Below are 16,621 nucleotides of genomic sequence, written 5' to 3' on the forward strand. Positions count from 1 at the left end.
CCATTTCCGGTCATCTACCTAGTATATATATATAACAAAATTACAAACTGAAAGCAAATTAAAGGAAGAGAGAATTTGGTCCCTAAGCTTCTATATAACATTGTTTGGACAAATAATATTTGTTTGTTGTCATATTGAGGGAAAGAAACAGAGTTTTAGGTGGTAGTGCAATTGTTGTTGTATTCATACACTTTGGATATCAAAGATAGAAGTTTTCCATAAAATTAAAACCTTTGACATTGTAAGTAGCTGAAAAAGGTTTCAAAACAAGCTAAGAATAATTCAGCCGAAATTGTATCATTGTTTCCTTATCTATCATAAATATATGTGATGTTTTCCTTGGTAGAGATTACCGTGCATGAGGGGTCATTACCACGGTGAAGCTAGTACTTAGTTCAAGGGAAATATTTGAATCCATATCTGATTTCCTTCCCTTCTTTGAGTCCTCATATACGAGACACTCCTTTAATTCACTAACAACCTGAGTCATACTTGGTCTTCTTAACGAAGAGGGATTGACGCATGATATAGCTAGCTCAAGAGCCTTCCAAACAGAACTTGAGTCATAATCCCCATGGAGATTTGGATCCATAATATTCTCAATATCTCCCCTTTTAAGCATTAATCCCACCCATTCTGCTATGTGAGGTTTTTTACGGGATTGCTGAATCACAGGTTGGCTTGTTATCATCTCCAATAGTACAATCCCAAAGCTATATACATCACTCTTCTCGGTCAACCAATTTGTTTGAAAATATCTGCATAACAAACCACACACATATAAATCTAAACCAATTAAAAATAAATACAAGTTATAGTTTGATTTGATGTGGTCAACTTATTATGCTTACTCAGGATCAAGATACCCGGGAGTTCCGGCGACATTTGTCGACATATGCCTTTCAACTCCGATTGGGAAAGATCTAGAGAGTCCAAAGTCAGCAAGCTTCGCCTGGTAGTTCTCGTCAAGAAGTATATTTGTTGTTTTGACATCTCTGTGGATCATTGGGGGTTCGCATCCAATGTGTAAGTACTCTAATCTTGTTGTATCAAATATATTCCTTTAGACATTTAACACGAATCATTATTTATAGTAAAGTTTTGTAATGCGAAATAGGGTGAACAACAAGTTATTAGTTCACAAAAGAATTAAAAATTTCTTAGTTCCAATTGTGGAATAATACCTTGTGCCGTCTCCATAGCGATTATAAGTCTATTTGCCCAATTTAAAGCTACTCCATGTGATTCTCCTGATATTTGCCATGATATAAAATGTCAAATCTTTGAATGTTGGACAAAAGAATTAAAAGGAATGTCAAATCTTTGAATGTTGGACAAAAGAATTAAAAGGAATGTCAAATCTTTGAATATTAAGACAGACACATCATAATCTAACTACTGATCATTCTTTAGTGCCGATAATTCTGTAAAAATGCACATTTACCTAAGAGATGTTGTTTCAAGTCCCCGTTGGATGCAAACTCATAGACAAGGGCCAGCTGGTCTTCTTCGATACAGTATCCAACAAGGTTTACTAAATTTGTGTGATGGACTCGCAGAAGCAACTCCACCTTATCAAGAATGTAAAAATATAAATTATACATACAAAACCGCGATTTTTGTAATTAGAGTGTTTTGTGTGTAGATTACCTCTGCTTTGAATTGCTTATACCCTTGTGTAGATGATTGAGCGAGCAGTTTAACAGCTACGTGTTCGGGATCATTTAAAGAACCATGATAGACAACTCCGAATCCTCCTTCCCCGAGAACTCTTTCAAAGTTATTTGTCATTGCTTCAACCTCGGAATATGTAAACCTTTTCTTTTTGGTTAATATCACTGACTTAGCAATTGGTGATCTTCTACGAACTGTACCGGAGATATCATATATCAGAACTACAATCTCCATGAGATTTTAGTATACTTATGGTATTGTAGGATATCCTCAATGTACCTTTTAACTTTGTTTTCTTTATGGCAAAGAAAATGAGAACTAGCACAACTACAATAACGGTCAAGGAAGCAATGGATGCAGCAACCGGTACAAGGAATCTTGTGTTGCTATTTTTGCATTCATCAGTCTGGCAAAGCTTTGGGTTCCCTTGCATACTACAAAATACAAGTTTCATGGAAAATACAAGTAAATGCAGAAAACTGAATGGAGAGTCATGAGAAAAAAAAAATATATTTGAAAATTCTTACACTAGCTTTAGCCCATTTTTTTCTCTATCACGAAGAGCCTGAGGAATTGTACCTTTAAGATTGTTCCAACTTAAGTTACTGCACCAAACCATATAACTAATCAAGCTGAGTATAGAAATATGAAGCAAATAAATGTTTTCTTTCTTCTTTTGGAGTAACTTACATGGTCAACAATGATTTCATGTTGGCTAAAAATTCGGGTAGTCCTCCCGACAAACTATTACTTGATAAATCCCTGGCAATTGTTAGACGTTTTAAGAAGTCGTCATTGGCTTTGTCTTTATTTCGAAAACAATTTACTAGTTATAAGATATGTTTTACTAGTTAAAAAAGAAATTGAGGTGATGCTACAATATAATAGATAATATATAAACAACAAGATTGACTTATATGAGTATAAATACAATGGCCATATTGAGTGGTTTGAGTTATTCTTACCAGTTTATTTTCTATTCTTGTTTCTTTCCAAAAAATCATGATAAATTATGGCAAAAATAAGGTATCGTCGAACAATTGAGAAGCCTTACAGTTTCTGCAACTCGGTCAAATTTTGAAAGCTAGATGCTATGCTCCCACTCAACTGGTTTGCCGATAAGTCTCTGTTTACATCAGCAAAAAAATTCAAGTAAAATTAAGGGACAAACGTTTCACCTCTAACAGTGTGGGATTTGAAAATGATCTTACAGGGAAATGATTCTTGGTGGAGTCGACTTATTTGTATAGCTGCACTCTACCCCTTTCCACTTCAGCTGTTCAGGGAGGCAAGGATCTCCTTGCCAACTGATTATGTTCAATCCATAAGTAGTTTGGATATTCTTGAGAGCAGCCACTATATAGAGGTTGATGAGGAAGTGAAGAATAAGTATATTTAATATTAGAGTTTCTTAGTTAGGCTATATAGAGGAATCAATAGTGACATACCATCGTTTGGATTTGTTTCGACATATAGAAATTCCAAAACATTGAATGCCTCCATAGCATTGATCAGTGGTGGAAGAGTTGATCTTTGAGTTCTTACAAGGTATATGGCGCAAGCGCCAAATCTGCATTTTTGTGGTGATGTGTTGTATATTGTTTCCGATAGTAACACCTTAGGACTATAAGCTTTGTGAATAATTTTTTCATCCAATTCAATGTCGAATTCCCTCGTATCATTTCCTTTCAGATCTTGGATCTCGGCAAAGTGAAAGTACACAATAACTTTGTCATTGTCGTCCTCTAAAGATGTGTAAAAGAACATTGGTTTGCTGGTATTTTTTGGGGAAATACCTGACCTACTTACAACATTTGGCACTAAAAAAGGATTTGAGGAAGTCACATTGAGAGTGGTGTTTACATCTGTTTCAAACCAGCTATATCGATCCCATTTGCGATCAAAAACATCATTAGGATACCTGAAAAAGAAGAAGGAAACAAGGGGTTTGCCATGCAAAAGTTAACGGATCTTGTTATATACATCGCATGACATTGCGTTGTTGTATGTAAAGGCATCATGTTATATTGAAATTGGATAGGAATGAATGAGTGAAAGGAAAAAAAGAAGATATCAAAATTTAAGGTATAGGAGGGTGATCAAACATACAATTCTCACACTTAAGTAGAGCTTTCATTTTTTTCAATGTGAACTAAAACCCATTGGCCCTGCCTCATCCCCTGGCGCGGGGTTGGGTCAAATTTTTTTAATCTAGAAATAAGTGAGTCTCGCGGCGGGAAAAGGAGGGGGTGGTCTATGAATTGCGAGTAAGTCCCACAAGTGTGCAGTTTACTTGAATACTAGAATGGTTAATTTTTCCTCTTTAAAAAGTCATAAAATCGAAAACCCTCTCTCTTATAATGATTTAAAGCACCTTCCAAACAAAGGGACAAACCAGAAAACAAACTGCTCAAGAGAGTCTAGATAGAAGTTACTCTAACCTTCAAAAATTTAAAACTTAAAATAAACCCATTTCAGCATCTCCTTAATACATTTCTCTTGAACGAATTAAAAATTTTGAGATGAAAAAAGTAAAAGTATATATATCATAAATGAATACTATATCTTTAAATTTGTTTGAAAAGTAAACTTGCTAAATAGACTTAGCATACCGTATATAACCGCGAGAATCGCTTGTATAGGCCCGCCGGTATATTAGGTTCAAGGGACCGAATTGTGTCATATAAGAATCATTTTTTGATGGCCGTAGTTCCAAGGTTGATATCATTGGTATAGTTACTCCTGTCTTGACAAGGCAAATCTGCAATACATTTGACTTAGTCATGTAAATGATCTCACGATCATTTTCGTCGTCCAAATCCACCGCGATCCACATGTTAGGCCCAACATGTAAATCAAATTTGGGATATACGTTAAGGCCATCATAATTTCCATAGGAGAACCCGGCTCTTATTAGATAGTTGATTCCCTTGTTTACTATCAGATTATAGCAGTTTCGTGTTCCATCCGGAAAATATCTCAGATCCTTGTACCGCCTGTAGGTATACGTCACATCATCCCCAGCTTCTCCTCGTTTACCACTTTCGATGAAGTCGGCATCAGATGAGAACGTTAATCCGGTTACGGGGTCGGTATACGGAGACTCGCCAGGGGGTAAACCACAGTCCAAACTGATGAATCCTGGCGAAACATGAAATATTAGTGCAAGTAATGTTTATTTCTTTTTGATAAATTGTGAAGCGTAAGGAAGAATAAAAAAAATGTTGAAACATATATGATCTTCAAACTCCTAACCAAATCTTTCGGCTTTATAGCCTTCATGTGAATTCTACAATGACCATGCATACAACTAGAACTACAACCATGTGTTATTTATCATCATTCTTTATGTCTCCAAAGTGAACATGAAACAATGATAAAACTTAAAAAAATAATATGCAATTACCTTGTTGATCTGGCTGAGCTTGAACAAGATGTATAGTAGCAAAAGCCCCGAAGCTCAAAGCCAGTAACAGTTTGCGATAGCACTCCATTTTCAAGTTGTGATACAAACTTCTTTTTTTTTGATACGATAGATTATATGAAGCAGCTGAGAGAATTTATTGATTTTACAATACGATAAGAAATACTTTTAAATTTTCAAATATACACCTACAAGCGGTCAAACAAAAAATATATACATTTTGTAGTCCAAATTTTGGGAAAAGGTAAAATATTAAATCAAAGTACCTGATGTAAAATCTGCCAAGTTGCTCTAATGTCAAAGGTATATAAACTGTATGATAATTCAGCCATCGCCTTCTATATAGACTAGATGGATTTAATATATTTTGTTGACTTTCACCTTAATAATCCTATAATAATGTCAAATTCGTGGTTTTGAAAAATAAACTAAGATCACTTACTCATCCTAGTGACATACCGTACTATTCTTTTATCCTTCATCTATGGGTTACTCATGTACCTTGAGATATACTGGCAGCAAAGGTCAAATGCAACGGTTTAATCATAAGTAGTTAGAGAGTTTGTTTACTTTAGCGTGTCTACCTAAGCAAACTAACATATTGTTTGATAAATGACAAGATTGATAATTTAAATTAAGTAAATAACAAGTTGAAAAGTTTTTCTTTTCTTAAATAATAAAAAAAAACTTTCCAAATTGCTATTTACTTAATTTGTAAAAAAAAAACTTGCTAATTTCGAACCAAAAAAAAAAAAAACTTGAAAGATGATATGCATTAGCAAACGACAAGGTACGACAAATTGCTATTTTAATTAAGTAAATAGCAGTTTGCTAGTTTATTAAATGTACATTGATGTACCATGTACCGGAAATAAGTTTTAATTAACTTGTCACAAGATGAGTGTCCTAGATGTTGATGCCAAAGATGTCCATCAACCGCCAAGAATCCAGAGAAAAATGTGATATAGGAGATGATGCATCAAGTTGTAAGATGTAAAGATGGTGTAGTAGAAGGCATGTACCAAACATCAAGCTCTAAATACATTACTGAATAAAACAAAAAACAGGGAAAAAAATGAGCTGAATACTGATTATGCTTTATTAAACTACTAACAGAAATGAGATTGAATTTGAAAGACCCGCAAGACCACAACCACAAATAAAACAAAACCAAACAAAGCATCCACACTAATAGCCATAATATCACATACGAGCACAAGCAGAAGTAAGTACAATGAAGTTGTACCAATAAATGACCAACAAAATATAATTTTCGTAAAAATAAGTCAAGGAAATTTCAAAATCTGTATTGATCATGGGATTTTTTGGCATAAGTTATCGCGCTTTAGGGATAATTTCGGTTGTAAAGCTTGTGCTCATTTCAATAGAACTTCTTGATCCCATGTCTTCTCTCCCTCCTCGCTTTGAGTTGTCTAATGTTAGACATTGCTTTAGTTCATTTGTAACTTGAGACATGGTTGGTCTTTTCTCAGAAGAAGGATTCACGCAAGACATTGCTATCTCAAGAGCCTTCCAAACAGATGTGGGCTCATAATCTCTATTGAGTCTTGGATCTACAACGTTTTCAATATCTCCCTTAGTAAGCATGTATCCCACCCATGCAGCTATGTGCGGCTTTTCTCGGGTTTGCTGAATCACAGGTCGACTTGTGATGATCTCCAATAATACAATCCCAAAGCTATATACATCACTCTTTTCATTCAACCTATTTGTTCGATAATATCTGCAAACAAAACATGAAATATATGTATTAAATAAATTAGGAAAAACAATTTGAATCAAAATAGTTCGGTGATGTAACACTTACTCTGGATCCAAATATCCAGGAGTTCCAGCAACAGCTGTTGAAACATGAGTTTCACCTCCAATTGGAAATGATCTTGAAAGGCCAAAATCTGCGAGTTTTGCTTGGAAGTGTTCGTCTAAAAGTATATTTGTTGTTTTCACATCACGATGTACCATTGGAGGTTTGCAACCCGTATGCAAGTATTCTAATCCTATATATATAATTAAATTCATTCAAGTTAGATGATCAATATAAAGTGATTGATGGATTTGAGCTTAAAATGAACCTTGTGCAGTTTCAACAACAATTTTTAGTCTACTTGACCACTTCAATGGAGAGCCACCCCGTTCTCCTATAATTTTAAATATTTGAGTGTTGTAAAGACATAAAACATCAAAGTAATATGTCAAGTGATTCTTATTTTGAAATGTAGGGAATTCAAATTTATACCTGAGAGATGTTGTTTTAAGTCTCCATTGGGAGCATACTCATAAAGGAGGGCCAAATTGCTTTCTTCGTCACAATATCCAACCAAACTAACTAAATTGACGTGGTGCACTCTCAAAAGAAGTTCAACCTGACCACCCATGTTCAAACAAAATTTAGAACCATTGCATGTTCCATATGAACGTATATATGGTCCATGTATTCACTAGTTTATAACATATGTATTATGTATTAACATACCTCAGCTTTGAATTCCTTATAGCCTTGTACTGATGATTGAGAGAGTAGTTTAACAGCTACTGGTTGCGTACCATTCAAAGAACCATGATACACTACCCCAAACCCTCCTTCTCCTAGCACTCTTTCGAAATTATCTGTCAATGCTTCTACCTCTGAATAAGTGAACCTTTTCGTTTGAGTAAATATAGACGGTCTATTTGGTATCCCATGTTGAACTGTAGGTAAAGAATCAACTGTCCACAACGAAAAAATTCCATGAGATTAGGCATCATGTCTTTAGTATCTCATCATGCATACATGTTACAGTAAGAATATGCCCAGTTATATAGTTAAGTACCTTGCGTTGGCCTTCTCTTTTTGAAAACAAGAATGAGAATTAGCACAGCTACAATGATGAGCACAGAAGCTACTGATGCAACAACTGGTACAATGTACGTTTGACTCTTGTTTTTGCACGACGCATCTTCACACAACTTTGGGTTTCCTTTGATCCTTAAGAAAAGAAGAGTTGTTGAATCAGACTACTATAGCTTGAGGAAAGTTGATGGAAGAAAACATAAAGGTGAAAATCTTACGTTAGCTTAAGCCCATTCTTTTCTCTATCATGAAACAATTTAGGAAGAGGACCCGTAAGATCATTCCAATTTAAATTTCTGTCAAGGTAAAGAAATATTACAATGTCAATGACAAGTGACAACAAGTATACCTAGTGAAAAATAAGTGGCTACTATGTTTGTTTACATCAACTTACATGATCGATAATGATTTCATGTTGGCTAGAAACTCGGGTACTCCTCCAGTAAAACTATTGTTTGACAAGTCCCTAGCATTTATAAAACGTAAAAAGGTCAATATGTTTTTTTCGTTAACTGGATAAAGAAAATAGTATGAGATGATATATTTTTTCGTCCAATTTGTTATATGATATGAGATGGTCACAATATCTATGTTTTCTCATGCATGGCTCTTACAGTTTTCGAAGCTCGGTCAAATTTTGGAAGGCAGGTGCTATGACACCTTTTAACCCTCGCGATGACAAATCTCTGTTTACATTATTAGAACAAATTTCAAGTATAATAAGATGCTTGAGAGATTTAGGTTTCAATATGCTTAATTATGAGATAGTGATCGTACAAAGAAATAATTCTTGGAGGAGTAGACTGATTTGTGTAGCTGCATTTTAGATCTTCCCACTTTAATAGTTCAGGTACACAAGGATCTCCTTGCCAACCAATCATCTTCAATCCATAAATTTCTTCGATATCCTTCATAGCAGCGACTAACATAGTGGTTCGAGGAGGAAGCCAAGAATTAACACATAAAAGATTATAAATTTCTTATTTGCAAACAGAAAAGATTATAAAACCGTATAAGTTTGGTCATTTATCGCGTTTTTTAATAATATAGATTTTACACCTTTTTTAAAACAAATGTCATGTTTAACACGATGTTTTACATGATATACTACGCTGGTTGTTCAAATCAAATGCGAAAACACACAAAATTGATTTACAATTTTGTTACCATATGTTTTTTTTTCTTAATTTTGTAAAACAATCATTCAAATAAGCCCTTTCATAACTAGGCTATAGAGTATAGAGGAATAGTGACGTACCATCATTTGGATTTGTTTCAGCATATGGAAAGTCCAAAACCTTGAAAGCCTCAATAGCATTAATCAGCGGTGGAAGAGTTGACCTCGGAGTTCTAGTGAGGTCCAAGTAGCACAACCCGACGCTACATTTTTGAGGTGATAGGTTGTATTTGGTATCTGATTGAAACATCGTAGGACTATATGCTGATTGAATAATATTACCATCCAATTCAATGTCGAATTCTCTAGTATCATTGGCCCTCAAGGCTTGGATTTCGGCAAAGTGAAAGTACACGTTAACCTTGTCACTGTCGTCATCTAGAGACACTGAAAATCTCAATGGCAAGCTGGCATTTTCGGGCGTGATTCCCATCCTACTCACAGCTTCTGGTACTTGAAAGGGACTAGAGGATCTTACATTGAGGGTGGTGTTCACATCCGTTTCGAATTCATTATATCGGTCCCATTTGCGATCAAAGATATCATCAGGATACCTAGAACAATCTTTGGATTAGACATGCAATAGTAAATGAATCATGTTACATCATGTTATTGGGTTTGTTGGTATTGCAAGATGATAGAGACAGTGAGTTCAAATAAAAATTTGAAATTAAAATCTACCATAACTCTGATTTTGTGTCTATGTTCATGGGAAAGGAGGATGATTAAATTTTCTATTACAATGGAAATTATTAGAATTTTAAGTCACATATCAGGTTTACTATATTTTTTGTTTATTGAAAGAAATATGTTGTTAGATTGTTTTTTTAAAAAACATAGAGTTGCTAAAGCTGAGTTTACATACCGTATAAAACCGGTAGAATTGTTACTATAGACCCGCCGGTAAATGAGGTTCAAGGGACCGAATTGCGTCATATACGAATCATTTCTTAGTGGCCGTAGTTCCAAGGTTGATATCATTGGTATAGTTGATCCTGTTTTTACAAGACAAATCTGCAATAAGTTCGACTTTGTCATGTAAATGATCTCACGATCTTTTCCAAATTCCAAATCAATCGCAATCCACATGTTAGGCCCAACATGTAAATCAAATTTTGGATATACATTTAGACCATCATAATTTCCATATCCGAACCCCGCTCTTATCAAATAGTTGATGCCTTGCTCTACTTTCAGATTATAGCAGTTTCGTATTCCATCGGGAAAATATCTCAAATCCTTGTACTGCCTGTAGATATAGGTCCTGTCATCCCCAACTTCACCACGTAAACCACTTAAAATAAAATCAGCATCAGATGAGAATGTTAATCCGGTTATTGGGTCGGTATAAGGAGACTCATTAACGGGTAAACCGCAGTCCAAACTGATGAATCCTGGCAAGATACAAAATGTATTATTAGTGCAAATAATGTTTCCTTCTTGTTTAGAAAATGAAGCTTATAAGGAAGAGAATCAAAAGTTTTGGAAAACAGAGAATCCTTGATTTTTAATACCAAATCTCTTATATCTATAGTCGTTATGTGATTTTCATGGTGGCTATGCATACAACAACTATATATCGGTCAGTGATCTCGACCAGTCGACCAAGAACACTAAACTACATGGTTAATCCTTAGTCTTTATGGGTCAAAAAGTAAACATGAAGCAATTATGAATAATAATTAAAACATGATATATAAAGAAACCTTGTTGATCAGGCGGCTGAGCTTGAACGAGATGTATAATGGCAAAAGCCCCAAAGCTCAACGCCAGTAAAAGTTGACGACGACCCTCCATTTTCAAGTTAACATGCAAACTTTTGATACCAAAGACAATCTGAAATATATGAAAGAAAATATTGATTTTCTAGTACAAATTATAGAAATAATTTAGATCAAGAAAAATTAAAATCTAAAACATACATATGCATGTTGGCGTGGAATACTCTCCAATTATAGAATCATGTCATGTTACTCGTCCAAGCACTGAAGAATGGTCTAACGGAAATATACACATTTTATTCCACTCTGTGGAAAAAAGCGTACAATTTAATCATAAATCAAAGCACCTGATGTTATCTTTGTTTAAACAATGTAAAACCTGCCAAGTTGATCTAATGTCAAAGCTTGGGATTCTATATGATAATTTTGCCAACGACTTCAACGACTTGTATTTAACAACAAGTTGGTGGATTTAATAGTTGACCTTCACCTCAATCATAATCACAATAATGCAAAATTCTTGGTCTTTAAACTAAACTACTATCAGTCGTTTCTTGACAAACCCTAATATTCGTTTAGTTTGCCTGTCATACATCATCTATGGATTACTCATATACGTGGAGAGATAATTAGCTGCATATAGTCAAATGCAACGATTAAGTATAATAATTCTCACCATAATTATATACTCTAGTCTACAATATCGATAACATGCATGTTTGATCCATATAGGCAGCTCACATTCACACTATATATTGTCAACCAAGAAATTCTACGTCTTAGGTCAGTAGGCCCGAGATCAACCTTCGATAATATCCGTTGTTAGGGGAAAATAGATCAAACCTTTTTTTCGAAAGATCGTTTACATTTTCATCATCCACTTGGTTTCCAATTTTTATTTTTTGATGGAGCTTAATTTGACAATCGGAAACTGTATGTGTTAACTACATGAAAAATCTATGTTATGTTATAATGTTTTTTTTTTTTTTTTTTTTTTTTTTTTCTGTGGATCTTTAACAAGTTTGTAATAGTTAAAGTGAAAATGTAAGTTATGTGATAATGTTTTTTTTTGGTGGTCTTTTAACAAGTTTGTAAAAGTTAAAGTGTGGTTGTATAGACATATTTTAAAATTTTAGTTCTGGCTACATTGATGCACGTATATATGTATAAATCATTCAATCAAACAAAATGATACTTTATCTTTTTTTTTTCTTTTTCTTAGAGTTCTCTCTTTTACATAATTATACTCGCATTTTGTGCTTTCTTGTACAGCAAGAAATTGGTTTCAAAAATTTTATTTCTAAAATTAGTTATAGCCAAATGCAAGAAGCAAAATTTTAAATAGAAACTGATCAAAAGATTAAATAAATTCCTTAGCAACTACAAGATGACAGTGTAGGCTTGGGAAATTTCACATAAGAGAAATAACTTATGGTTAGGTCGATCCAAACATAAGTTACCGTAATGTATAGAAAGAACTTACGGTTATGCGGATCACGAGTAATGTTTCAAATAGGTTGTAACTTGTAATTGTTTTTCATATGTAGTGAATCCTTTGCTCTAATTACCTAAAGCAAACCTTGTCATATCCTTGTGCCCCAAGTGTATCCGTTTTGTGTAATGATCGAAGATCTGTTATGTTTGGTCAAGGATTCAAAGCAGAGACCGAGAGTTAATTCAACTGGAGATAGACAAACATTCATGCAAGGAAATTCCTATACATGTCGCAATCTTATGATTATAGCCTATTAGATTAAACACAAGTTGAGGTTGTAACGTGTCAAAAAAAAATTCACACAATAAACCAAAAAATAAAAAATTATCGCAATTATTCAATCTTTATGTTTGGTCTAAGTTGACTTTCTTTAATGTATTCCATTGTGTGTATATGAGGTATTTCTCATTTACGTAGTTTTCTTTTTTTCACTAAGCAAGTCTTTGTTATGTTCTTGGTTTCCATCTAAGCTTTCCAAGAAGATGAGGAGCCATCTTTTGTTGGTCATAATTGGAACCTTTGCCGTTATAGTTGGCTCCCAGAAACAAGAAGGTAAAGATTGAACAGGTTTTAAATGGTTATTCTATATATAATTTTTTTTTTAACTTCGTCGAATCCCTTTATGCTCGAACAGGTTTCATCAGTTTGGATTGCGGATTTCCTATCGAGGAATCTCCTTATAGTGATCCGTCTACTGGATTAACATTCACATCTGATTCGACATTTATCCAGACGGGAAAAAGTGGTAGAGTCGATAAAGAGCTCAACAAAATATTCCGAAAACCATATTTGACTCTACGATACTTTCCAGAAGGAAAGCGTAATTGTTTTAGTCTGAATGTCAATCGTGGCACAAATTATCTCATCTTGGTTACCTTCATATATGGAAATTATGATGGTCTTAATATATATCCAAACTTTGATCTCTATCTTGGTCCTGATAAGTGGGCACGAATAGATATGGAAGGAAGACAAAATGGTACATTCGAGGAGATCATACACAGAGTGAGGTCAAGCTCTTTGGATATTTGTCTTGTTAAAACAGGACCAACCTCGCCGATAATATCATCTATAGAACTACGACCAAAGAGAAATGATACTTATGTTACGCATTCGGGATCACTGAGGAATTCTTTCCGGGTTCATTGTAGCACTTCTGATAGAGAGATAAGGTAAGTTGACTTTGTTTGAAACAATAAGTGAGAGTCCTCTGTCATTAATCATGCACGGCATCAATTTTCTTACACATAAATAATTGTACTTTTGGTAGTATATAAACATCGTTGTTAAGAGTTAATTAGGATAAAATTAAGACACAAGTTGCAACTATCACCGCACAACATGTTTTGTTTTAATTCAACATTTTGTTTTGGTTCTTTCTGTTATTTATTATCAAACTATCATTGTTATACAATTTTTTTAAACATGTAAACAAAAATGATTCGTATATGAATTAAATGTAGTTTGGATTGAGATTAGAATTTGTGTGTGTCAGCTATTTTTTTCTGTTTAAATTGGTTTTAAAACATTGGGTTTGCGGGTCCAAATCCTAACAAGGGTTGATTTGCTTAATTATGTTGCCTAACACAATTCACTTGCAGGTATGATGATGACTCCTACGATCGTGTCTGGTATCCATTCTTCAGCACTTCATTTACCTATATAACGACTAGTCTCAATATAAACAATTCAGATATATTTGAGATACCAAAAGCTGCTCTCAAAAGTGCTGCCACGCCTAAAAACACTAGCGCGCCGCTGATCATCACCTGGAAACCAAGACCCTCTAATGCTGAAGTTTACTTCTATCTTCATTTCGCTGAGATACAAACTCTTGCAGCCAACGAGACGAGGGAGTTCGACATTGTTTTTAAAGGAAACTTTAACTATTCAGCATTTAGTCCTCCCATGTTAGAGCTACTTACATTTTTCACAGCTGCACCAGTGCAATGTGATTCAGATGGTTGCAATTTACAACTCATAAGAACTCCAAACTCAACGCTTCCACCTCTAATCAACGCTCTTGAGGCTTACACTATTATCGAATTCCCACAATTGGAAACAAGCCTAAGTGATGGTACCTCACTCAAACTTTTACTTATTACCACATAATTGTTTTTTTTTGTCTTTTCATATATTGTATACTATTGATTTTTATATCTAATTTTTATGTTAGTTATTTCTATCAAAAACATTAAAGCTACGTACCGACTGAGTAAAACTAGTTGGCAAGGAGATCCATGTCTCCCTCAAGAATTATCCTGGGAAAATCTTAAATGCAGTTATAAAAATATCTCCACCCCACCAAAAATCATTTCATTGTAAGGGCATTACGAAACATAGTTCCTACTTCAAACTAATTTAACCAAATATATTTTCAGTGTTTATTTTACTTTATTTGTTGCATTATTAGAAACTTGTCAGCCAGTGGATTAACTGGCAGTCTAGCCTCATTTTTTCAAAATCTAACGCAGATACAAGAGCTGTAAGTAGTACTTCTATTCTTGACTCATCAAACACAGAATGGTTTGGTCGGACAATTTGACATGTAAGCGAACCATTTGTATTTATTTATGGCCGCGCAGGGACTTATCTAACAACAATTTGACTGGACTTGTGCCTGCTTTTCTGGCCAACATTAAATCATTATCTTTGATGTAAGTTTTATAGAAAGCAGAATGAACATTAATTTGGCCTGTGTTTTCGTTGTTGTTGGATTCTATATATATATGATGGCTGTTATTTTTTCCTTAAATAGAGACTTGAGTGGAAACAATTTTACCGGTTCAGTTCCACAAACTCTTCTTGATAGAGAAAAGGAAGGACTTGTCTTAAAGTAAGATTATTTTCCCATTGAAGGCATACATTTATCAACTATAACATAAATATATTGATTTTCTTTTTATTGCAAGATATGTTTCTTCCACATCTATATGGTACATTAATTCAACAATCTCGGTATTACATGTGCTTCTTGCAGACTTGAAGGAAATCCAAAGCTATGCAAGTTTAGTTCATGCAATCCAAAAGAGAAAAAGGGATTCTTGGTACCGGTTATTGCATCAATTTCTTCTGTGATTATTGCAATAGTGGTTGTGGCTCTCTTTTTTGTTTTCCGAAAAAAGAAGGTGCCTTCAGGTGAGTCTCTAGGCATATAATCATTAGAGAAATTTGATAAAATCAAGGTATATAAATCAATCATTGTACCTTGTAGATGTACATGCTCCACCAAGCATGCCCGTAGTAGATGTCGAACATGCTAAACATTCAGAACCATCATTTGTCTCAAAAAAGATAAGGTTTACTTATTTCGAGGTTCAAGAAATGACTGATAACTTTCAGAGAGTTCTTGGTGAAGGCGGCTTTGGAGTCGTTTATCATGGTTGTGTTAATGGTACCCAACAAGTAGCTGTTAAATTGCTCTCTCAATCATCTTCTCAAGGCTATAAACATTTCAAGGCAGAGGTTAGACTTTGACCCGGTGATCTTTATTGGAATCCAATTGTTGTTTACATGTACTTCCTATCTTTAAGAGTATTAGCCAATGGGTGGTTCATTAGGTGGAACTTCTTATGAGAGTGCACCATAGAAATTTGGTGAGTCTTGTTGGTTATTGTGACGAAGGAGACCATTTGGCCCTCATCTACGAGTACATGCCAAATGGAGACTTAAAACAACATTTATCAGGTATAAGAACATATTTACAAATTTTTGTTAAAATTGGACCATGACGTTTAGAGTATTGTTTGAAAAATAAATCAAAACATTAATTAGCTCAATTTTGTGTCGGTTTGATACAGGAAAGCGTGGTGGATTTGTCTTAAGCTGGGAAAGTAGACTAAGAGTAGCTGTCGATGCAGCACTAGGTACACACTAATTTATTAATAACACTTTTAAGAAGATTATATAGTTCAGATTTTAACTTTTCATAGTATTCGAATTGCTTCTAGTGAATCAGCAAGCAACCATATATCATGTGGTGTAGTGAAAATTAATTATGCGACGAACACTTCATTTTAGTGACTTATTTGCCAAAACATAATTCGGCACTAAAATTTGTTATGTAGGTTTGGAGTACTTACATACTGGATGCAAACCACCAATGGTTCACAGAGATATAAAAAGTACAAACATACTTTTGGATGAACGGTTCCAAGCCAAATTAGCCGATTTTGGGCTTTCGAGATCTTTTCCTACCGAAAATGAAACACATGTTTCAACTGTTGTTGCTGGAACTCCTGGTTATCTTGATCCCGAGTGAGTATTTTCTTCACATTGT

The 16,621-nt window shown here is 34.4% G+C and overlaps 1 protein-coding gene and 1 pseudogene across 2 annotated transcripts; one reads left to right on the forward strand and one right to left on the reverse strand.

Annotated features, from left to right (window-relative positions):
- Positions 1-204: 204 nt before the first annotated feature.
- Positions 205-11,103, reverse strand: LOC110229430 (probable LRR receptor-like serine/threonine-protein kinase At2g28960). 2 transcript variants are annotated; one of them, XM_021029588.1, is made up of 17 exons: positions 11,049-11,103; positions 10,833-10,962; positions 9,992-10,520; positions 9,208-9,680; positions 5,081-5,224; positions 4,287-4,815; positions 3,123-3,595; positions 2,886-3,030; positions 2,729-2,800; positions 2,365-2,436; positions 2,202-2,279; positions 1,954-2,108; positions 1,651-1,868; positions 1,445-1,571; positions 1,185-1,250; positions 852-1,041; positions 205-758 (listed from the first exon to the last, which is right to left on the reverse strand). In XM_021029588.1, exons 2-17 carry the CDS (start codon positions 10,921-10,923, stop codon positions 350-352), a joined length of 3,771 nt encoding a protein of 1,256 aa, XP_020885247.1. In that variant the 5' UTR covers positions 10,924-10,962; positions 11,049-11,103; the 3' UTR covers positions 205-349. The 2 variants fall into 2 exon arrangements, with proteins under 2 accessions (XP_020885247.1, XP_020885248.1); XM_021029589.1 differs by lacking the exons at positions 2,729-2,800; positions 2,886-3,030; positions 3,123-3,595; ... (4 more) ...; positions 10,833-10,962; positions 11,049-11,103 and having other exon boundaries at positions 2,254-2,279; positions 2,365-2,431.
- A 1,721-nt stretch (positions 11,104-12,824) lies between these two features.
- Positions 12,825-16,621, forward strand: part of LOC110229431 — a 4,435-nt pseudogene continuing 638 nt past the window's right edge.

Source organism: Arabidopsis lyrata (genome assembly GCF_000004255.2).
Source record: "Arabidopsis lyrata subsp. lyrata unplaced genomic scaffold ARALYscaffold_4, whole genome shotgun sequence".
NCBI lineage: Eukaryota > Viridiplantae > Streptophyta > Magnoliopsida > Brassicales > Brassicaceae > Arabidopsis > Arabidopsis lyrata.